At 43.2% G+C, this 24,773-nt stretch overlaps 1 protein-coding gene across 4 annotated transcripts; it reads left to right on the forward strand.

Moving 5' to 3' along the window:
- Nucleotides 1-8,034: 8,034 nt before the first annotated feature.
- MSANTD2 (Myb/SANT DNA binding domain containing 2) lies at nucleotides 8,035-24,249 on the forward strand. Of its 4 annotated transcripts, none has more exons than XM_044437610.1 (4): nucleotides 8,035-8,554; nucleotides 19,462-19,720; nucleotides 21,409-21,469; nucleotides 23,007-24,249. In XM_044437610.1, exons 1-4 carry the CDS (start codon nucleotides 8,036-8,038, stop codon nucleotides 23,857-23,859), a joined length of 1,692 nt encoding a protein of 563 aa, XP_044293545.1. In that variant the 5' UTR covers nucleotide 8,035; the 3' UTR covers nucleotides 23,860-24,249. The 4 variants fall into 4 exon arrangements, with proteins under 4 accessions (XP_044293545.1, XP_044293548.1, XP_044293546.1 ...); XM_044437613.1 differs by lacking the exons at nucleotides 21,409-21,469; nucleotides 23,007-24,249 and adding exons at nucleotides 16,082-16,112; nucleotides 18,852-18,895 and having other exon boundaries at nucleotides 19,462-19,526; XM_044437611.1 differs by lacking the exons at nucleotides 21,409-21,469; nucleotides 23,007-24,249 and adding an exon at nucleotides 18,852-18,895 and having other exon boundaries at nucleotides 19,462-19,626.
- Nucleotides 24,250-24,773: the final 524 nt, after the last annotated feature.

Here is a 24,773-nt window from a genome sequence, read left to right on the forward strand (position 1 = left end):
CTCAGCCTCTTGTCGTGGCGCTTGGTTTCCAGATCCTGGGTCATCTTTGTTGTCCTCTTCTGAACACTTTCTAGTTTTTCTGTATTTTTTTAAAATCTGGGTGTCCAGAACTGAACACAGCATTCCAGGTGAGGTCTGACTTGTACAGAGTAAAGAGAAACTATTGCCTTTCTTGTCCTCTCGGTCTGGAAGTGATGCTTTTATTTATGCATCCCAAAATAGTGTTTGCCCTTTTTGTAGCTGCATGATATTGCTGGCTTATATTTAGCCTGTTGTCCACAACAGCTCCAAGGTCTTTTTCTTTTTCAGGGCTGTTGAGCCAAGTATTCTCCATCTTGTATGGATGCATTTTGGTTTTGCCCCCCTGGGTGCAGAACAAGGCATTGGTCCCTGTTGAATTTCATTCTGTTGCTTTTCATCCAGCATTCTAGCTTACCTACATCACCCTCTTTAGGTGTTAGCCATTCCATGCAGCTTAAATGTGTGCAGGTGGGTGGATTGGCTTCTATAGGCAAAGACAAGATGCTACAACTGAAAAGGCTCTGTAACATGCTGTCACTCTTGTATCTCAGGAAGCTGAGGCATTCAAAGTCCCTCATAAGGGAAGTATGGAGGCTTCTGCCACAGCACATGGAATTAGAGATTATTTCCAGTCTGTTCCAAAATTATTAGACTGCTATGAGAGTTGCTTGTGGTTTGGTGGTTAGCGTGTTGGACAGGGGGTCCAGGTGATCCAGGGCTTGTCCCCACTTGGCTATGAAGCTCACTGGGTGAATTTGGGCCAATAACTCTCTCTTGGCCCAATTTACCTCACAGGGTTGCTCTTGCAAGGACAAAAGGGAGCTTTATAAGCAGCGTTGGGTTCCTCACAGGAAGAACAAAGGAAGGATATAAATACAATGTTGTTGTTGTTTGGTGCTCTCGGGTCCTGAAGTCATGTTGAATCTGCAGCAAAATATCTGGGTAACATAGTGAGAGGAAATATTGGGACAGTCTGGTATTAAGGGAGTTAGACTGGGGCTTGTTTACTTTCTCTTTCACAGCAAACTGTGCTCTGCAGTTATATTTTAACTGGCAAGCTATCATTTTTGCTTGCCCTTCAAACCAGAATTGTGAAACACAGTTCCGGTTCTTCCTGAAGCCTGTCTTCATCAGTGACTGGATTTGTAAGACATGGCAACCTTGGTCATGCTTATTTAGGCAATGATGCAGTACTCACGGGCACAATCCTGAATATTCAATGCCTGACCATCAGTTGCCACATTGTGTAAACCTAGCTTGCTCTAGGATTATGTAAGGGTTGTTTAACCTGCACATAACCCCTGCTGGCTGAGTTCACATGACACAACGATTCACAGTCGGGGACTGAATATTCGGGATGGTGACTACAGTTGCTGTGGCTCATCCTAGTATAAATAAGCCACGTCATGTCATATGAACAGCCCCACTGGTTTGGCTCACGGGCAGTGCCAAACCATGGTTGGCTGTGAAGGGGAGGAATCTGAGTGTGTGGGGTGGTGGGCAGGGTTGTACACATAAGCAAAAAAGCTCAGTTATCCAACACCAAATAATAGGTTAGTTTTACAAGGCATGTGATCCAAGCTAGGATTCAAGGCAAGGCTCTGGAGGAGCTGAAATTTTGCACTGTTCTTAGACAGACAACTGGCATTTTATTTCTGCCTTTAGAGATCTTGTGTGAAAGGACTCTAAGGAAATTTACAAGGCAGGGCTGAGAGATCATAATTTAATCTGAAGGTAGGGCACCTTGTAAATGCAGCACACATTAAACATAGATTATTGCATCAAGCCTGCAGGTCCTGCGGCAAGGCAAGGCTGTGCTCAGACAGGCTGCAACACTGAGCTCCAGGACTACTCAGTAACCTTTCAACAGAATCATTCAAGCCTCTGCAGTGCGGAGAAGAACTCACTAACCTATAAACTCCGGTCCAAGGAAAGTAAGAGAAACTGTGAACTGGCTGCAATATATTAACATTAAAATGATCAGAACAAGTGAAAATCATCCGATGCATGGCTGCAATTGCTGAATACGTCACCTATTGAGAAGTGCAGTTTTGGGGGCTGGGGCTGAGAAGTGACCCTCAAAACATACCCCATTTACCCACTTCCTATGATTGTATTTTATGCAACAAGATTCCAACATACCCTTTTAAAAATTATTGTATGAATAAAATGAATAAAATACAAAGATTCATGCCACATTACATTGTGTTAACAGGACCTGTGTTTCCTCTTTTTAAATTGTGAGCAAATTTTTGGTAATGCTAAAACCAGTATTCACTTTTTCCCATAGGAACAGATCCATTTATAGGATCCAAACTGATAGAACTCTATGGATTCTATACTTACATGTAAGCCCGGAAAATGCACATAGTCAATTCTGATGCTACTTTCCTACATATATGTAGATGGAGGTTCCAAATTACATGATAGGGGGATGTCTGTGCACATAAATCTGACATAATATAGGATAGCACAGAGACATAATGGAAAACATTCCTCTAAAATGCTCTGTAATCTCAGTGAAGTCAACCCTGAAGGAAAATAATACTAAAAGTAGAGTCTTCCCAAGTTATAAAACTGCCACTTTTACAGGGAGTAAGAGCTCCCTCTAGTGCTCAGATGTTGAAAAGCAACCAAACTATGTGTACCATGATTTGGAAAATGCCCCGATGCTCCATTTGCAAATGCATAAACACATTTTTGAATTCACAGAGAGAAAAGCTAGCAAAACTATCTGGAAAAAATATGCTCCAATAAGTTGAATTTATGCATCAGCAGAAATCTTAGTACCTAGATAGGATGGCATTTTGGTATGTTGCATGGCCTCAACTGGATTAGAAGCCAGTTGATGGGGAGATTAGAATCCCAAGAGACTGAAAGAATGGGGTAAACTCCATTAAAGAAGAAGTTAGAAATCTTCCTGAACATCATGAGCCAATGAGCAGAATTGTGCTGCAGGTGTAATTGACAGGCGGAGTACGGCATGACAGCACTTCTTCAAACCATCAAGGTGCTAGTGTTTCCCATCAGCATTTTCTTTATAGAGCCATGGTTCCAGTTCCATCTGTTTGGACTCTTTCATTTGGCAAGTGCTTCCAAGTATTTATTAAGGACAAATACAGCAACTTCTGGAAGCTTGCAAAACACAGGGCTCAACATCAGCAGCCCTTTGATGATGCCATATTCCAAAGCTCCATATGATTTATCTCAGAAGCTTCACACACATAGGAAAAGCACTGATGGGGTGAAATTAAAACCCTGCCTGCCAACTTCTATGGCAACAAGGAATGGTCGCACCCGAGTATGATCAGGCAAAGGGAGTTCAGTGAGTAGAAAGTAAGTCCTGACCCCGCCATGATGTTCCAAGTGGTGCCGGAGATGGGGAGTCTACAGACAGTAGTAAAAACTGTTCAAGCTCCAAGACAACAAGCAGATAAACTCCCCTCAATTTAACACTCGCATGCAATTGAAAGTGCTCTTCTGATGCCTAATCTAGCCAATAGATCCTTCATCTACGATTGTTTCCACAATAAGCCACTCTGATCACTTGTTAGAATTCCCGAGGTCCCACGATGTGAGCACAGATTGCTCCGGAAAGCTTTCAGCTCCAGAGATTTAACACAGCAGAGTCATCGCTACACTGAGGTCTGCAGAACAGTTTGGACCTTCTCCAAGAGGAGGCTCTCCATGGGACTTCTCTTCAACAGCAAGACCCTCAGAGGTGTCCCCTATGAGTGGCTGCTGGGGGAGAGGGGGAGCGGCTGCAAATGCAGACGACCCCTTGTTTTATGGGACAGCATGTGGATGAGATAAGACGCAAGTTGCAAAAAATTGAAGATGGGCTGGCCGAGTCACTCATAAGCTGGTTAAAATTGCCCGTTGAGTGCAAGCAGGAAAAAGGAGAAAAGAAGGTGGAGAGAAGGCAACAGAATGCAAATGATGGCACTTATGGGGGGGGGCAGGTGCCCACTGTGGAGCGGCAGGGGGTGGTGTTGAAACTCCCCAGTAGGAGGGAGGTGTGAGCTAAAAGGAGGATTGGAGAAAAGAAAGACCATTGGAGAGGGGCCAGCATGCTCTTTGTAAAAAGAAAAGGACTTTGGAAGAATGAGTGCCCTGAGTGGGCAGCCCCGGTCTGGCCAGAGGGAAGCCACATGGGACGATGGCTGCCATGGAGGAGAGATGGCCACCATGGACTAATAAGAACCAGTAAAGGTACCTCCCACCGATCCCCTGGTTGAACTCGGCGTGGGAGGAGAGGCCTATCTATTCCTACTGGACTACATTCCTACACCAGTTCCTGTAATGGCTATGCAGGATAAGGACTGAATTCAGAAGGCGGTGGAGGTTCATTTACAAAGAAAAGCCACATTTTCACCCAAGAATTAGCAAGTGACTTAAGGGTTAAAAAGAGCCTGAGCATCTAGTAGTGTGTTGGGATTCAGTTAACAACAGAAGAATGACAAATTGTGACAATTTCAATTTAGAGGTAACTGAGCTGAAGTGTTTGCTGCAGGGGAAGGACGGACAGATGGACGGACGGCTGGACGGACGGACCTGGAAAGCTTCTCCAACAAGAAGGGAGCTGCTTGTCATTTGCTGGAACTGATTTGCTGAAATTGTGAAGGTTTCTGGAGATGGATGGCTTCTACCAAACTCTGGAGTTTGGATAATATCAAGGCAATGGAGTGGAGGATTTGGCTAGAACGTGCAGGGGGCACAGATCCATGGAGCATGTGGTTGCAAGACTGAGTCTGCTTGGGTGCTGTGGTGATGGAAATGTTTAAGATTTTTGGAAGGGCTGGCAATTGTGGGTTTGAATGGTTGTCGAAAGAAAAAAACTGGGGGGGGGGGTGTCGAATGGAACTACAGGGTTTTCTGGAGGTCAGAAATGGCCAACCCCAAACCCAGGAAATACTGTAGTTAGTTCATACTGCTGGGAATAAAAAAGATGCCTTAAGAAAAGGAAAAAATCAGTACTTGTGTGATTTGTAGAAACACCACATGTGGCTCTTGAGCATGTGCAGAGTGCAAGTGCCTTTCAGAGTTGGATTGGGTCTGCCTTTGGCTACAGGACAAGAGAATTCCCCGAACAGGGTGAGTCCCCTGTGGCCAAGGCTTGGACAAACGCTCAAAGGAATCTTGTGCCAGAAAGGCCAAGTGTTTGTACATTGTTTTGAAAAGAAAGACCCCGTTAAAGAGTAATGTGCCTCATGCGTCAGCTACAAAGAAAAAAAAATACAAAATCCAAACTTTCTTCTCTGTCCAGAAATTGTATCATTTTCCCTTCTGACTTGGTCTCTGAGTAGGATTAAAGATCCTTGTTTTAGATTCTGAGGCTATAAAATTGTCATTGCAATGCCCAGGCTGAATGTTTCGATAGAAATTAGCTGAGACTTTCCAACTTGGAGGAAGATTTTTCATCCCATATGAAGTTCAGGTTTTAAACGTTATTTATGTAAATACATGTAGCTGTGGCGTAGTGGTTAAGAGCATGGCACTGGGACTCAGACGACCTGGGTTCGAGTCCCCGCTCAGCCATGGAGCCAACTGGGTGACTTTGGGCAGTCACAGACTCTCAGCCCAACCTACCTCACAGGGTTGTTGTTGTGGGGATAAGATGGAGGAGGAGATGTAAGCTGTCTTGAGCCCTTTGTAGGAAAAAGGCAGGATATAAATCCAAAAATAAATAAATAAATTGCCAAATCTGTAACTATTCCTATTTTCTGAGGCTGCCTCATCCCTTATGAACAAGGAATCAGTTTCCACCAGCAATACGGCCAAATATTGCTGATATTCCCTAATCAGGACCATCAGCTGATCGCTGAGCCAAGCTGAAGCCAAGGGGGTGTGAGATTCTAACCTCAGAGATGGGAAAGAGTGTTTCCTGGTGTGTTTGTGTAGCTTCACAAGATCACTGTCTGAATTCAGACAAGTCTGAGTCCAGCTAAAGACGGCACTCACTCAGGGACAAGAGGGAGTGTGGGTAAAGTTTTGCGCTATGAGGACCATGCAAGGCAGAGCAAGAGATCAGAGAGTACATGGAACCTTTCTTTGGCCACATCCCACCCACTGTGGTGAACATGAGCCAGATCTGGGAAGTCAGGAAATGTGTGCAGCAAACTGGACTGTCTTAATGAGCATCTCCTGTGTGAGAATGGGGACGTGAGTAAAGCAGAGTCCAGAAGATCTCTGGGCCAGAACTGGAAACAGGTTGAACTACTGCCTGGGGGAGAGGCCGGAGTAATGGGATTGGGCTGAACATATCCCTTCTGCTGTCTGTCTCCAGGACAGGAGCAGAAATCTACTGGGAGGCGCTAGGGAGGAACTCATGGAGCAAGGACACGACACCTTAACCCTCCTAATACAGCAGATCCAGAAAAGCTTTAACTTGACCAGGGGTTGAACCTGCCTGCATCCCTCAGATGCTGGAGGAAAGACTTTCCCTTTCAGGGTGGTATCCCTGACGGCCCTTCTACTGGCTTCCTCCAAGATCCTCCCAAAGCAATGGGAAAACCAGAAAAAAGAGCCACTGGGATGTTGAATGGGCAGTGCCAGACTATTGCCTCACCCAGAGCCCGTCTATGGACTTTGCTGTTGACCAGTTCATGGACAGGTTAGAATGCACCTGGTTCTCCCATTTTGGCAGAGGTTGGTCGGGGGGCAGGTTGCAGGAAGATACCTGGAAGGCCACACAGAAACAGGACCTTTGTCCCTGGATTCCAAATGTTCTAAGCCCCCACCAACTCCTGGGTGGCAAATTCATCCCGCCCAAAGAAAAGTCCACAGCCCTGCCCTTGATGTTGTCAGGTGTCCCTTGGGTGACCTCCACCTGCCCCCATGAACCTCATCCCCTTGACAATTCTGCCCCCTGCAAGGGATGGTTCAGTAACGGGAGAGGAAAATGTGGGGCATTACTTTGTGTGTGGCTGCAAAGCCATTACTTTGTGTGTGGCTGCAAAGCCTAGAAGAAACTCCTATCACAGTGGTATGGCTCCTGCTGCAGCTAACTTGTACCCACCCTCTCCATACACAATAGCTGCCAAGGTACCCTACGGCGAGTCCTCCATGGAGAGGAACACAGCACCAAGGAACTCCTCAAAAGAATTGAAGAGATCGGGCCCCACACCATGAGCCAACACTCAACATTAGCCCTTCCCTGGTATGACAGTAGGCAAAATTCCCGGTTCATTCATTCTCCGCCTGCGGCAACCAATTGAACTAATCTTAAGTGGGACTGGCACGGGGTTCCTACATGCGAGCAACGAGCTAGACCGGATGTGGGACACGGTGCCCCATAGCTGACTGGCCTTGGACCACTTGCTTCAAGAAATGGGTGGTGTGTGGGTTTCTCCAGCAGACATGAGCCTGCCGCCACCAAACAGAAGACAATGGCAGACTGAGACCCGGGCATCAGGTTAAGGGCAAGCTGAAGAGTGCAACCAAACCGAGAACCCAAATCTTCACGTGGGCTGTCATTCCTGCTATATTGCTCTGCTCTGAATCAGCCAGAGATTCAGCTGTTGGGTGATACCGAACTGTGATTAATTAGGGGTGCAATCCTATGCAGGCTTCGACAGTAAAACAGGGGTTTCAGTCCCAGCATGATGAGAGTTGTAGGCTTTTTTCCTTCTAAAAGTTTAGGATTGCGCCTTCAGTTAAACTTATACTATAACTCCGAGGAGGTTTCCTGGCCGCAGTCCAAGGAGGGGGTGGTGGAAAGAACTGTCGACCGCGGGAGCGGCTTTGCTCGAGCTCTGCACGTCGGAGCCCCAGCGCGGCGTCTCCAGCAGCCGGCGACCTCCTGGCGAAGGAAGGCGCTCGCGAGAGCCACGACGTCCCCTCAGAGCGGGGGGGGGGGGGAGCCTCCCGCGCGCGTGCGCGCTTCCGGCTGCGGCAAGCGCTCCCTCCGCTCCCCTGTTCTCCCGCTTTCCATTCAGGCCGTCGTTGCCTGGCGGAAGCCCCGCCCGCTGGGGTCTCTTCGTCACTTCCGCCCGCTCGGCTCCGCAGCTCCAATATGGCGGCGCCCTGTGGCTCCTCACAGCTCCCCGCCGCCGAGCCGCCGCTGAAGATCCCCAAGATGGAGGTGCTGTCTCCTGGCTCGCCTGGAGCGCTGAGCGACGGCAACCCCAGCCTCTCCGACCCTTCCACGCCCAGCGGCGCCTCCCCGTTAGGTCCCACCGGGCCGGGCTCCGTGGCCGCGGCGACCTCGGCGGGGGCTGGGGCTGGCTCAGGAGGCGGCGGCAGCGGCACCGGGGGCCGTGGCGGGGCTTCCCCCTCCGTCTCTTTTTCCCCCGGAGGCACCGCCACGGCGGCCGCCTGCCGGGGCATGTCGTGGACGCCGGCCGAGACCAACGCGCTCATCGCTGTGTGGGGCAATGAGCGACTAGTGGAGGCGCGGTACCAGCAGTTGGAGGGCGCCGGCACCGTATTCGGCAGCAAGGCCCCCGGGCCTGCCATGTACGAGCGCGTCTCCCGGGCCCTGGCCGAGCTGGGCTACGAGCGGACGCCCTCTCAGTGTCGGGAGCGTATCAAGGTACGGATAGCAGCCAGTAACCAGCAAGTGATGCTCGAGAGAGGAGGAGGAGGTGATGATGGTGATGGTGATGATGATGATGATGATGATTCCCTGGCGCTCCCCGGAAAGGGACTCCAGTCCTTGGGGGCTTCTCTGTGGGAAGGGGTCATGTCTTCGTCAGTCTTAGCATTCTCGTCTTTTGCCCAATAAACTTTGCTCTTCCTCTGTTCGGTCTTCTTTTGAAAGCCTCCAGGGACATTGTGTTTGCCAGCAAACCCATGGTCTTGAATTCTTGAGGTTTTCTTTACTTTTTTGTAAGTCCCTCTTGGGTTATTGCAACGAATTGAAATAGGCTTGTTTCTGGGTACAGTTCACTTATTTGATTCTTGATTTTGTTTTGGGTCAAGAGGTCACATTGCAATCTGTTATTGCTTAAAAAAAAAAAACAGGAAATAACAAAAAAGAGGGGGGTGTTCAGTCCATTTCAGTCATTGAAGACTCTCTTGATACTGCTCTTGAAGACCTTGTAAATTTGGCAGGCAATAACTACTTCACTGGTTTTTGTTTTCTTCTAAAGCCAGGATACTGCCTTCACATAAAGGTTCACATGCAAAATTGTGAACTTGTGAGACAAGAAGCAGGAGTGAAAAGTTCTAGGAATGATAAATATGGGGTGTGATTTCTGATGGAGAATAAGATTGCACAACTTGATTATAGTTAAGAATCTTTTTCTGTTTGGATATCTGCTTTTCCTTTCTATTTTAATTGGGTTAGTTCAGGAGGGTATTTGGACAATCTTGTGCATTAATTGTGAAGACAAGTTGGGGCATTCTGAGAGCTGTTGGCCTTTGCAGAAAGGGTAAAATAAACTGTTTTATGTATCAGGTTTGATAATGTGTTTTAGTTCTATTTGAGTGATTTTAGCACTGTTTTATGTTGGAGTTAGAAAGGGTATTGTGTCTTATATGGTTTAAAAAATAGCTGCAGAGAAATGAGTGTGCATACTTGTGTGGAATGAAACAAGACTTCAGAGTTTTAAAAACATCTCTTAGCATGCTAACTTTCAGATATCATGAATAAAAATTCTCATACATTAGTCATCTGCTTCATTTTTTTGCCAGATCACAAGGACATTGAATAATTCCACAAGGGCACTGTGCACTTTCTTTAATTCTGGTTTGACCAAAACAAAAACACGATGGACTTCTGAGCTGAATTAGTGCATTTCTTTTAAAGTTTGCAGTATTTTGTGGAGTAAATACAGTCATTGTCTTCACTGCTGCTTTTCTTTCAGGGAATGTCAAAACTAACAAAGTAATATTAATGAGCATAAAATGCACTTTTCCTAACGTTTCTTTCTTGTTCCAAAGAGTTGATGAAATGGGTCACTCACTAAAGTAAAGTGAGTGTGGTTGTCAAAAACATATGGGAAATAAGTGATTTGTGTAGCATGGTATATAAATTCTGCTTCTACTTTCAATCCTTATTTTCCCTTTCACTCTTTTTAAAATTGAAATTGATATCATCTTAACAAGTGATGGGTGCAATACTATGCAGGTTTAGGGGGGAAAACATACAACTTCCAGCATTGCTGGGGTATGCTGGGAGTTGTAGGACTTTTTTCTGACAAAACACACATAGGGTTAGACATTTACTCTCTAAAAGTTAATGCCTTGGCATGGTGTGTTACTCCTGTATTTTGCTTATGAGACACAGCTCTGCTGAAAGCAAACACTAAGGTGGGGGAGAATATGCCAGGTTGCTCTGCCTTAGTAACATAGAAAGATAGAAACAGAGTGAGTCAGAAGGGGTCTCCTGGGCCATCTAGTCTGACCTCCGGCACCAGCCGGCTCCGCTCACGACATGCCCACCATGTGGACATCCAACCTATCCTTGAACACCTGCACCGATGGGGCCTCAACCACCTCTCATGGAAGCCCATTCTGCACCCTCGGGGTCCTGACTGTCAGGAAGTGCTTCCTGGCATCCAAATGGAACCTTGGCTCCCCAGTGTCAGCTTTGACACTGATGATCTCCTGTGTGCTAGTGGGAGTAATATGGGAGCACCATCTATCTTCTCTCCTTACACACAGACACAACATATATTCTGGGTTGCTGTACTGCAGTGCTTTCCCTCATCCCAGCACAGCCTTTTGTGCTGGCAATGGTACTGATCCATGTGTGCCAGCTTTTTTCTTCATTGTAGTGTATGACTTATCTCTTGTTGCGTGTTCCAGAGAGCTTTCCCTTAAAGCCTGAAATATTTTTAAGCAGCTTCTGTCAATCTTCACAAAGTTATATATATTCCTGTATGATGCATGTGTACTTTGACAATTGCATGACATCTTTTAAAAGTCAGTAACCCAAGTTTTGGTTGTTCATCTGGTTCAAAGCCAGCCTAATAGCAATGCCTTTGTCTTGAAAGGAAGAAGTGTTTGCTCAGAGCAATAGAAAATAGAATAAAATAAACAAAAATAAAAGCCAGCAATAAAATGAATGAAATACTGCAATAAAATTATAGAATATAATAAAAGCCATAGTTAAAATGAAGTATTAAATCTAAGTATACTAAACAGGCAATAATATCCAGCCTTTTAAAGGTCAAAGGCTTACTTAAATTGGATGGTTTTCATGCAGTGGCAAAACAATCACTTCCCTAGGGGAAGCAGTTCCAAAGTCTGGGTGCAGTAACAAAGAAGGCCCTTTCCCTTGTCCAAGCCCAGTCGTTTCATTTTAGGATTTCATTTTAGGATTGACAAGGGCCTCCATAGATTATCCCAAGTGGGGCTGACTCATACAGGAGAAAGTAGTCTATTGGCTACTCTGGTTCTAAACCTTACAGAGCTATGGATCTATAACACTGAATGATACTGGCTTTCCTTCGCTTAGTCCTAAGCCTGTGATCAGTTTCTATGGCTTTGCAAGCAAGGCAGGCAGGAAGGAAGTTTTAAGACTCCTTGTGCTTGCCTTGCAGTAATGTAATTGCTATATAGAAGTATTTACACTGACAGCTACTTTGATTTTTTCACTAATATAACTTTGGGAGACCAGCTGAGAAATCGCAATTGATTGATTATTTATAGCTGGGGATACCACATGCTGTTAATTTTATGCTATTGATTCGATTGGTGGTATTGATAACTCTTTTTGAAACAGCATTGTTTAATAAAATGAAGCTAATCATAAATGGCATCACTTTCATGATTTAAGTATGATTTTAATCACGCCCTCTACCCCCCATTCCACAGTTCACCCTTGGGTGTCTCAAAGAGACTGGCTTGTAGGTCACATCCCATTCCTGTTCACCCTAGGTATTTACAGTGTCATGTTTGTTCAGAAGAAGCTCTGTTTAGTTCCAGAGAAGTGTGTTTATGATTTTTTCCTCAGAATGATATAGCAGGAATGAACTATTTGAATAGCCGTTAGACTTGAAACACCTTATTTTGTATTTAGTCTTAGGCGTGGGCTTGCTGAATATGGGCAAGCCAGCAATTCACATTGTGACTCTGAGAACAAGCAAGAACTGTGTAAATCCTTTTGTGCTACTACATTGATAAAAGTTGCTTCTTTTCTGTGTACTTTCAAATGGTTTGGTTTTCTTGGCTTAATGAGAGATGTTATGGGTTCAGCTCTGCAAAAGTGTGTATGCTGTAAAATGTCTGTAGCCACGTTCATCTAATATGTTATTCAAATGATGTATTCCTTTTAGTAAGAATTTTAGAAACTTCACTAATGCATGTATGTTCAGTACTTCAATATTAAGCTATTATTGAGTTCCAGGTTCCAGTGCTTTTATGTAATCTGTTACTGCTACACATACATGAGCCCAATAATGCCAACAGATGACTGAAGATGATGTTCTATGCAGCAGGAACTGTAATTTACTGTATCACTGATACCCATTAAAATATGTTTGAAGGTTAATTAACTTGGCTGTCTTGCTATATTAGCCAGTTCACAATTACAGTGTGGAAAGCACTTGTAACTCCCTTGTCCCAGCAGCACTTTAAAGTTTCCACATATTTAATTTTCTCTCTCTGCAAATCCCTTCCTAACTTGTGACTATTCTAAAGTCCTTCATATGACTTGTTTATGTACTTAATGTCAAGGCCTATGCTTAAACAGAAAAATTAAGAAGATTTTACTTAAAATAGACAATTGAAAGAGCCAGTAGATTACTCATATGTATTAGGAATCTTGCAGCACAGTTTGTTCTATTCAAAAGTCCCATTCAATTCAGCAAAGCTTACTTTACAGATAAGTATATGTAGTATTGCATTCTTAGTCTGCAGTCCTGGACACGGCTACCTGGGAGCCAGTAATAATGAACTCTGTGTGACTTACGTTCTGTTCAGGCATGTATAGGATTGCACTGTGAATCAGTATTCTTCTTTAGGCTGTATTATGTTTTCCATTAGCTCCTGTGTGAAAGTTTGGAAAGGAAGTTTGAAAATGTGGTAGCTCTGCTTGATCTGAAGAATTTAAATAAGTCTCAGATGAGTTATCAAATAATTTCTAACTGCATATCTTTTGAGAGTCTGGGAATCATTCACAATCTCTTGACTGAAATATCTAGTGAGTTGATAAATTAGATCAGGAAATGGCTTTGCTTCTTTCATTATAAATGTGCATCCTTTATTAAAAGTTTTATTTTTAAAAAAGTTTTATTTAAAAAAAGTTTGATGTGTTTAAACCAAGAACTAGTGGATAATGAGCAATAGAACAAGGTGAAGCTTTTTGAAAAATTAGTTTATTCTTATAGACTTGCAAGAAGGGCTCTGAATTTTTAAGGGTTCTTTTCCTTGAGTGGAAAATGCCTTGACATAGCCAAGGGCAATTCAAGATAAAGGATAAGGTTCAACTTTGTTTTAAAATTTAAGGATCCTTGATCATTTTAGGTCTTCAGGGCAATAGAACTTGTCAGATCTATATTGTAATCAAGCCACAGACTACATAGTAAGAAGCAGAAATGTATTTATCTGGGCTGCATAGGAAGTCAAAGCAAAAGTCACATTTGTCTTTAGTCTATTTATTAAGTCTACTGACATCTTGTTCCTATTAACTACACCATTATCTGGTAAAATTGTTAGGACATCTGTTACCTGACAGTTACTGAGTCATTTGTGAAGACTGGGAAGCCTTACACTAAGTCTAAGGCAGCTTTCTTGATGAGCCTTTGAAATATCTAATATGAAAATATGCTGCTTGGCTCCTCAGCCCAATAATGAGTTAAGTTGATCTCCTATCTGATACTTGATTTAGTGTCTATAATTTAATTTGCTTGTAATTTGCCTTCCTGGGTATAACTTTCCTTATGTTGCCTGGGAGAATTTAAGTGATTTTCAGAGAAGCCAGTAGTTACTCAGGTATACAAGGGAGAGTATTCCTGGCTTGTTTGCATACTTTAGAGTCCATCAAGGCATGGGATTTCAGTTTGGTCAATGTTTATTCACAGTATATGCAGTTTGGCTTTCCAGAACTGCCATATCCCTACCATGAATTGTTCTTGGGTAAGCAGATAACATGAGTATTCCAGCAGGTATCAAACATAGCCAGTTCTACGAAATCCAGTTTTCTACTTGATGCCCCTTTTGGGGGAATTGTTTTAGAAGGGCGCATAAGAAGACAATCTTCTTGTGAGTGCTGCCTGTTGCCTCATTAACGGCTGTGTGGAGCCCAGCAAACCATATAGTTCAGTTTGCTATATCTGTGCAGATGTGTAACACATGACCACAGAACCATTTAAACTCTTCTAAAGGATTATGTGTGTCAGTAAGCACTGGGCTGCTTTATAGGCTGGGTCTTGGTGGTCAAGGGTATCAGTTACCAGGATTGGAGCCTGAAGTCCAGTCTTCCAGGGCCTTGACCCCCACGACCAGGTAACTGTTGTTGGTTCTTGGTGGAAAAGCCAAATGCTCTGGCAGCCCCAAAGGTGCTGATGAGGAAGGGAGAATAAAGGTGGGGTGGGAGTACAAAAGTCTACACAAATCTTATTTTCAGCAGGATAGAAAGAAACATATTGCATTTGTGACAGTTAGTTGGATGGTTCAGACATAATGATGGCGATCGTCAGCACTGAACCTTTTTGAAGGCCACATTTATATCAACAGATATTAGCTAGATGCATTCATTATCTCCCGTGTCATTATAAGAAATTTGTTCTAATAGAATTGGTGCCTGCCCTTTTCCCTTTTGTCATTTAGATTATAAGCCTGCAAGCAGCACTGTTTTGTTTTTATTGATTGAACATAATGCCTCTGTGTGCACAGAGTCTTTTGGGCTAAAGATCAGTATAAAAAGATTTTCAGTAAAAGAGGGACATCTTGTGACCCTCCAGATGTTTTGACTGGATGAGAATTACAGATACCCAGGGCCACAAGTTGCCCACTCCTTTAAATAAATGATGGGAACAATCCTGTGTCCTTGGACATTGCTTGCGTTTGAATTACAGCCCCAAGATCAGAGATGGCACTCTATCACCTATCCCCCTTTGCAGCCAGAATGGTGAGAACCACAGCAGCAGCTGATGATGAAAGAAGCCTCGGGATACTTAAAGGGAACAGGGCAGGGAAAGGAGAAGACTGGATCATCTGAAGACTAGGATGCAAAGTGTCCTGAAACCACCACTTTATAGCACCTTCCATTTTGCATTGGATTAACATGAGCCTCCAAGTTCGAAGGCTTATGCTCATTGCCTTGAGCCCTAATTCTATATTTGAAGATAAGCATCTGCAAAGCCAAGGATGTCTCTAGATTATCAGAAATGATGCAACAGAAAGTAGAGCATCATAGTACCCAGTGGAAGAGAATTTCAGCCTTTGAGATAAGACTCAGCAGGAAAAGCAAGGCAACTTGTAGAGAAGGTTGTAATAGTGTGTCCTTGATTCTTCTTCCTCTTCATCTTAATTGGTCCAAGTATCTCAGTGTCACCCCTTTCTCCCAACCCCAAACTGTAATGCAGGATGCTGTGCTTGCCACAGCTTGCATTGATTTTTAGTGTTTGAGAATGGAGGTACTGGTGGGAAATGTCTGTCATTGGCACATTTGTGTTCTTTTGAATTCTTCCCACACTCCCCTTGAAGCAGTGATTCTTGAACTGTGAGGTAGCCCTGCCCACCCAGTTCAAGGAATACAGACAAACCTTTCTCCCCACCAGCTAAAATGTAGGTGGGTTCCAAGACCCCTGATAGGGGATCCTTATTCATAAGCACTAATTTGTCTGAATGACTATTGACATTCATCATCATCCTAATGAAGGAAGGGCAACTACTCTTGTTCTGAGTTTTCCCTGTGGTTGTATGCTGGAGCCAGATACTCAGTTCTTTTCCTGCCCTAATGCACATTTCCCCAATCCATAATTTTTATGGACAGCAACTGGCAGTACATCTTTGAACACTCACCTACAGAACAGGGCTGGCTGGGAACAGGGAAACACAAAGTAAATAAGCTGAGGAGTTGTTAAGGAAACTTCAAAAAGTTTGAGACATTGCCTTGAAGTTTAATGTTGATGTGGCTTTGCACTTTCTTTCCTTTTTTGTCCAACAGCTCAGCCGAGGACAAGATTGGGTAGTTGCAGGTAAATGGATCTTGCTTAGTCTTCATTATCATTACTAATGGATCATAGCAAGCTGATTTAACACTGAATCAAAGCAACTAGCTCAGTATAGTCTACCTTTGACTGGCAGCAGCTCTTTTTCTATTTTGCTGCCCGAGATCCTTTTTAACTTACTTTGGGACCTTTTGCATGTGAACTGTCACACCACTGAGTTTTGTCCTCTTCAGATTTGAACAGCTTACTTGGACTACACATGTGCATAGTGACAAAGGTAGACATCCTTGCCCTGCAGAGCCAAATATTTTCTTTCTTTGAAGAATATAATGACTAGTGTTGGGAAAGTGTTGAGAAGCCTAGCTAACCCAAGTGTCAGTTCATTTCCTATCCTTGCTTATGACAAGATAATTGAGGGTGTCATCCAGATATATTTCATTCAGAAAGTACCTCTGATTGAGGTACTTTCTCTGCCTGCTTTTACTTTTCTGCTTTGCAACAGTTGAGAAAAGATGCTGCATTTCTTGAGGAGGTGTGAATTGTCTATTGATTTTGTGATCCGTAGGTTGAGAACAGTGCTGTGGCTTCCCCACATAGATTGCATATGTCACAGAACATGAGCTTTCCATAACAAAAGTATCATTTTCTCCTCATATCTGACTGCCATAGCTGTTCATTGGCAATATGTGTGAGGCCTTTGACTGAAAGAGGCAGTCATAGCACATGACTGACCTCGTGGAGAGGCAGCTGGGCTCATTTGATCTTCCCACATGTAGTACTTCTGCTTCCCGTGCGCTGGCTCTTTCCAAGACCGGCTTTCTGAAACTGGTGGTCCTTATTTAAAAAATGTTCTGAATGTTCAGTAGGAATGCTGCTGGTGTGACTGCTTCCCTAGTACTGAAACAGGCTGCTGGAAAAGGCTCTGAAATGCAGAACTGGACCCTAAATATTTGAAGCTGTGTATGTGGGGGGCTCCCAAAAGGCCTCACCAGAGCGTGTGAAGACTTCCTAATTGTGCTGGAGATCCTGTGTGGTTTAGCTTGGCTGTTAATAAAAACATTTTATCATCTCTAATGAACTCACATTAGTGTCAACTTTAATACTATTGTTGCTTAGCTAGATAATGTCTCTGTAAAAATGCTAATCAGAAGTATCAGGATTTTAGTGGATTTAGTTTTGTTGACCTCCCAGTGGGACCCAGTCTTGAAACAACATTCTCTGTAAGTGAATTGTACAGCTTGCTGGAAAACATCAAAGAGTGTGTGAAGGCTTAAAATCTGTTCACTGAAGCTGGCAGGTACATTTAGCTTCCCCTGCCCTCTCAGTGCAGGAAAACATAAACATGGCATCACGTTACAACAGTTGGAGCCTAATGCAAGCAAGGGATCCACATAAGACCTTGCCCTTTTTTTTCAGAGCGTATGAGTGTGCTTTTCCCCTGTTCTTTATCCTTGGGATAAACTTGGATTTATTACTATTTTTCTTCTTAACCAAAACATTGTGGTGCCTAAAGAAGGTGGGGAATGTGTTTGTATTGTCTTCATTATTCCCTGAGTATGGAAAATGAAGGAAGGAGGGTTCCGAAGAGTTGTTTTACTTTGGAGACTGATAGCAGAGGCCTGGCCTACCACAACCTAGTCTGGCCCTCAAATGGGCTAGAACTAGTTCCTGTCAGCCCTTCAAGGGAAAACCTCATTCACCTGTGAGTTGTTGTCATCCTACCATTCTTTCTTTAGGCGCTTGGGGTTCACAACGATCTATGCAAAAATGGCAGACCTACTGTCACTAGTGACATTTGTTTCTTAGTATGGAGTTCAGTCTAGGTCTCCCTGTTCTAGGTTCAGTACTTTAAGCATGCTATCACACCAATTGTATTCTCAAACATTATCCTTGTAGCATTTCTGTTGTGAGTGCCACCCCCTTGTTGCAACGGAAATGGGGTTAGGAAGCAACTTGTACTGCTGAAATTTGCAGATCTGGTGAGGTTTAGTGTTAATTCTAAGCCAGCAAAGATTCCTGTTATCCCCTTGTTTTTCTGCCCTGTGTCTCCCACGCAGCAGCATGAATTAACCACTGAACAGCTTCGTGCCAGTTTTGGGGAAATCCAGGAAGTCAATAATTAATTCTTCTGCAACTTCGTGGTGCCTCACTGGAGCCGTTGGGCATGCTGGCAAAGTTACACCAGTTGCATTCTGTACCTCTGGACTTCAGTTCCTTGCACATCAGTTCCCAACTGATAAAATAGCTTGGAGATAGCAGATCTTACGCCACTTTGCTAATCAGATTTTTTCAGCTTCTTCACTCTTCTTTCTGAAAAGAAAGGGACTTCTTAATACTCTTCAACATTTCCAAGTTATTGTCATTTCTTTTCTGTCAAGGAAACATACCAGCTCTTGATAAAAAAAGCAAAGAGGATACCCTATCAATTTCCAGTCTGAATCATATTCCTTGACATCAGATTACTGTAAGAAATATAGATTAAGGGGTCCCCTTGTGGGTAGTTGGAAACCAAAGAGAGGCTTAGAAGGAAATATTTGGAAAGTGTTACGTTTGCTGCTATGTAATACAGGCTGCTTTCAGCCAAGCAAGGCACCAGAAAAAGAAAAGTGGTTAAACCCCAATTGGAGCTTGGTGTATAAGATGCTTCAGAATTTAGGCTGGACTGTTGGGTTTAATGTTTTATTATTAGACCTGACCATCTTATGTGTTTGATATTTGAGCATGGGAATTCAGAGCATTATTGATTTCACTTCTTTTAAATTTCAGCAGCTTCCCAAGAGACAGAGTGAGTTAGTAAGGATGCAAAATATGTAAGTAATATATTTTACTAGCTAAAGAGTTTAGGCCAACATTTTAAAACTTCTGAAATGTTTTCTTTTTGGAGTAAGGGATGATCCAGCTGTCTGCTTTTGGTGACTCCTGTTTTTCTCTCTCCCTCTCTCTTTCTTCTTTCCCTTAATCTTCTGCAAACTATGGGCACAGCAGTAGCTGTTCTTTCTCCTCCCTTTGTGAAGGTGTACTTTTTATGGGCTTGTTAGTATCTGACTGGGATTTAGTTCTGCATAATGTAGAAAGTTTGGGGACTGTGATGGGCGAGCCCTTGGCAGTAGAGAAGAACAGAACAAAAACTGATGTTCTTAAATGATGCTGATTAAGTAGATGTGATGTCTCCTTTGTGGCAAAGATACTAACGAAAAGCACTGTTGTATCTTGGGAACTCTAAAATGGCTGTGAAAGGTCAACCTGGCTTTAAGACTACTTGATAGTGTCTTGTTTTGGTTAAGTCAGTTAAGTGTGGCAGAGTTAGTGATCAATGGAATTGTGGCATATTTAGAATTAAGCCGGTATGACCCGACCCATACTCTTTCTGTTTTAGACCCTTCGCAGGTGTTACAGTCGTGTGAAGGAGCATGGTGTTGGGAAGAGGAAAAGCAGTTACACATTTGAACAGTTGGAGCAGGTATTTGGGCAAGGAGGATGGGACTCTCAGTCCTGCCAGCCGGTGCTTATCAACAGCAGTGGCTTGTACCAGGAGTTGGAGTCAGACGGCAGCACAATGGAGGAATACTCACAGGATGAATGGGGGAACCACAGTCAAGATCTTCACTGTTACCAGCCTGGCGATCAAGAGCTGGGTAAGAAGTGCCGAACCTCACCTGTATTCTGGAAATTTATTGGCTTTGTTTTCTACCTCCAAATGCAAGAATGCTCCAGTTTTTAGAAACATAGCAAGTCAGAAGGGGCCCGTCAGGCCATCTAGTCTGACCCCTGGCTCCAGCTGGCTGTGCTTATGACATGCCTCCCATATGCATGCCCAGCCTATGCTTGAACACCCTCACCAATGGGGCTCCAACCACCTCCCATGGAAGCCCATTTCACACCCTAGGGATAGAATGCCATCACACAGAGAATATTCTTTCTTTCCACTTCACTTTTCCATTGTGGTTTTTGTCATTTAGTTGAAGTTTCTTATCTTAAAGAAAGGCAATGGGTAGCATAGTACTTTGCTAGCCAGTCTGTTACTCTTTGTTTACATATCTGTAATGAATTGTTATTACTACTCGGTAAATTTATATACCGTTATATTTAAAATCTACCACGTTTCCAAATTGAGAACCAGTGTGGTATGGTGAATTCCATTCCTCAGCCCTGAAGCTCACTGGATAACTTTGGGCCAGTCATGGATTCTCAGCGTAAGCTACCTAAAAGTGTTATTGATGTGTTGATAAAAATGGAGTGGAGATGAACTATGTAAGCCTCTTTGCATTCCTCAGAAGAGAAAAACTGTGTACTACAAGTGCATAACGATATACTTTCTGATGTAACCAAAAGATCTCAGGAGGGCCGGTCTTAAATTCTACAATGTTTTGAACTGCTAATGTCCTCATACTGCCTCATCTTAGTACTCGCTCACGCACACGCACACACATGGTTTATTATGTAAACTGGCTCCCACCTGGAAAATGGGTGTTGCAACATGGGAGAGTTTCAAAATATCCATTTGGATGTTGAGCATTTTGCTTTATTTGTTGCTTCTTGCTTATGATCAGATGTTAGAGTTGTAGCTACATCCAGTTACATCTTAAGATAAACATTTTGTGTTTGCTTTTAATTGAAATAGGAATTGGTGCATGAGTAACCTAAATCTAATATGAATGCATTTGTTATGTGACTTTCAAACGTAAGGAAGATAGTCCTCAGTATAGAAATGTATTTCAGTTTAGTAACTCTCTGGCTTAACATCATTGTTCTTAAAAGCAAGCAGACCCTAATTCTCTAAATTGTATACCGTTAAATTTTTATTTATTTTAATTTTTATATACCGCATCATTCCCGTAGGCTGTGGGCAGTTTACAGAAATTAAAACCAGCAGTGATTAAAATTTTACTGAAAAACTGTTAAATAAAACTGATCTGAGAACTAATCTGGGAAGACCTGTCAGAACAGAAAGGTTTTTAACTCCCTTTTGAAGGCAGTAGTCTTGGATATCTGGCACATCTTGCCTGGCCGGCCATTCCACAGTTTAGGGGCAACTACCAAGAAAGTCCTCTGGGTAGTTGACATTCACCTTACAGAAGCAAACTTCAGAAGGTTTCCCCTAGGATGTTAGCTGGCAAGATGGAATATACAGGCAAAGGCACTCCTGAAGGTATTTTGAACCCAAGCGATGAAGGGAATCCGTTTTACTTGTAGTTAGGTGCCACTCTGATGTGTACGTCTGGGTATTATTGATTTGAGACATGGTTGTAGACAATGTGCAGTTGCATTTTAAGTAGCAAGGTTCACTTGTTATCCAACAATTACTTACAATGTTACCTTTTAGATGAAATGCCAACTACAAAGAAATCATTGAAAATAAAGCAGGAATCTTCGGAAGAATCACAGTAAGTAGTTTACTAGTGTTGTACCTGTGAATCAAAATTCTCATAGGTGTTCATTTCAGAAGAAAAGTATTTGCCATGGTTAGGACTAATTATCAAGTCCTTCAAATTGTCCTTCATCCAAATAACATTTGCTCTAATCAAACAAAACTGTTAACTCTGTAGCATGTTGGCCAGCAGCTGTGCATCTGTCGTGAATCCAAATCCAGATGCCGAATTCTTTGTAAACTTGTTCTCAAAGTTTATTTCTCAACCTATTTTATTCCCAAAGTCAGTAGTGTGTGTGTTTGGAGGTGGGGGTAGGTTGGTTCCCACCAGATTATTTGTTTGCATATCTAACATCCTGGCCTTCTGCTTCAGAAATGGAACTGTTCAAGGTGGCTAACATGGTGGGTTAAAAATGCAGTATCTGTTTTAAACTATAAACTAAGCTGATGGGATGTAGATTTAACAAAACAATAGTTATAACAGAAGAAGAGAAACAGCAGAGTCATTCAGCATTCAAGCCAAATGTTTTGTTGATGCAAAACATTTTCTCATAGTAGTGCAATGCTATAAGAGAAGGTGACCCAGACCAAAGTCTTGAGGCAGGTAACTGCAAAGTTGGGATGACAGAGAGGAGTCATGCCTTCATACCAGCAGCGTCCTAGAAGAGGGAGGATGATGCAAGAAGGCCTGTCCAGTGAACCACAGTGGAAGGGCAGGATTGTGAGAGGAAATGCTCTTTTGGGTGTCCTGGTCTCAAGACATTTAAGGCTTTAAAGATAATAACCAATGTTTTGAATTGCCCCTGGACATGCACAGGCAAGGAGGCAATCGATGTAAGTTTAGCACACTAAGTTAGTCCTAAGGGATGGTTAAGAGGGGGAAGGTTACAAAAGCAGCACATCTGTGCTGCTGTCTGCTGTTCCTCGAGCGCCATCCTCCAACCTTTGTCGGGAAGATGGCTGCTAAACTCCATCTTTCTAGCAAACAAGCTCGGGACCTTTTCCTTTATCTTCTGAGTGGCAGTTTGTATAATTGTGCTGAGTACAACAACATGGAAATTGGTTTTAATTTCCAGAATACTTTCCACCCAGAATACATTAAAAGCTGTTTTATGCTGGGTTAGATCACAGTAATGGATGTGCCCTGCATGACTGACAGCGGCTCGCTAGAGCTTCTGGCCGAAGTCTTTGCCTGCCTTACCCAGAGAAGCCCAGGACTGTTCTCTGCCATTGCACTTCAGCCTTTCTTCATGCTGCACTAAACAATAGCAGGGCCATTTTTAATACTTTGTTTCATATGAATATGGCGCCAGAGACACACCTTCACTGTTCTGTGTAGTGTGCAGATCGGCAGGAACATGCCCCTGGGACAAGTCAGTAGGGTTCTATTCTGTCAAATTAAGTTCAGGAAGGTCCAAGACATTAATTTCTCCAGTTGCTCTATCTTTATAGTGTCTGGTGCTCCTGCTTATGCTGTTTCTTGTACTCTTCTAAACCATGGGGTTATCTTCCATAAAACTTACACTCTGTTCTTTTGGGTTTTTTCCCTTAAGGAAACGAGATATGATGCAGAATATTGTACAAATCTTGGAATCCGTCCAGTTAAAATGGGAGTTATTTCAAAGCTGGACTGACTTCTCTAGACTACATCTTTCTAACAAACTGGCCATATTTGGCATTGGCTATAACACACGGTGGAAGGAGGACATCCGCTACCACTATGCAGAGATCAGCTCCCAGGTCCCTCTTGGCAAGCGACTCCGGGAATATTTCAACTCTGAGAAGCCAGAGGGCAGGATCATCATGACCAGGGTACAAAAAATGAACTGGAAGAATGTTTACTACAAATTCCTAGAGATCACGATTAGTGAAGCCAGGTGCCTGGAACTGCACATGGAGATTGACTGGATACCTATTGCTCACTCCAAGCCAACTGGTGGGAACATTGTCCAGTATTTATTACCTGGGGGCATTCCTAAGAGCCCAGGTCTATATGCCATCGGTTATGAAGATTGTCACGAGAAACCGCAGTCCCCTGATCATGAGGGCATCAGCCAGATCCCCGAAAATGAGACCCTGGGGGAAACAGAAATGCCCTTGTCACAAGCTTCCCTCAAAGTGGAGATGGAGTCCACCCGAATCATATATTGCTACCTTGGTATTGCTGAGGTCAGAACTCTCCAGCAATGTTTGTTCTTACATTTTCAGGCGAACACCAAAACCTTCAGCAAAGAGTGGGTTGGAATCAATGGATTTTTATCTCAAAACTGTATTGTGGACCCGGGGATTTCTCCTAAATCAATCTACATTAAATTTGTGGAAGTGGAGAGGGACTTCCTTTCTGCTGGCTCTTTGGTAGAGTGCCTGGAAAAAGCCATTGGGTATCCCTTGAAATTCAACAACTGAATCTCATCCTTCATAAGGATCAGGGCTTCGTCTCCTCTGTGGCATTCAGGCATCTGGACAGTGCAAGACCAGGCAAAAGACATCTTTCCGAGTGAACTCGAACAGCCACAAAAAGACACGTGCAAGTGATTTTACAAAAATGCATACTCCAAGTCAGTAAAATATACAACTTACTTACTTGGGCTAATTAGCTGGTTTTGTAAAGAGAAGACTCTGAAAGAGAGCCCTGTAAATACAATGACTGTTGGTACATTCCACGTTGGACGAGCGTACACTTTACGTTTCATATGAAAAAGCTGTTTTCCACAATGTCTCATTTTTACACATCTGTCTCTCTAAGTGTTATTACAGTTATGTAATAAATAAGCAATAGATAATGGCAAGTTTAAACTTGGAGTCACATGAGACTGTTTTTCAGTGCCACCTTTAGCTCCTCTTGTATATAATTTAGCATTTCACAGTTTTTCACCCATCAAGTGTTTTTACTATTTCCAACCAGTGTTGCCTGCAAAAACTTATGTTTCTGTGATGTATCACACTTTACTAGTAGTGTTGCCATATCAGCTTTTTATTTTTTTTTTACATTAAAGTAATCCCTGGCCTTTTTTAAAAAAATTAGTTAGCCTCTTTGTGTGGCAGTGAAGGTAATCCAACCGCTGGGAAGCATTTTGTCAAACCATGCTTTTATCAAATACAATCAAAGCTGTGAGAAGGGGTGGGGTTGGGTGGGGATGGGTTAGCTATGGACCACGGGAGTAAGCATTTCTAATGCCTCATCAGAATGTTACTATATACGGCCCATTACGCTGCTGGCAAGTTCCAGCTTTTTAAAAGTTTTTTTTAAGAACCTCATTGATCGGTGGAAGTTGTGACATACAATGAATGTGTCAGTCCAAATAAAAACAAACATGTGG

Source organism: Varanus komodoensis, unplaced genomic scaffold (assembly GCF_004798865.1).
Source record: "Varanus komodoensis strain SLA01 unplaced genomic scaffold, ASM479886v1 scaffold30, whole genome shotgun sequence".
NCBI classification, from domain to species: domain Eukaryota; kingdom Metazoa; phylum Chordata; class Lepidosauria; order Squamata; family Varanidae; genus Varanus; species Varanus komodoensis.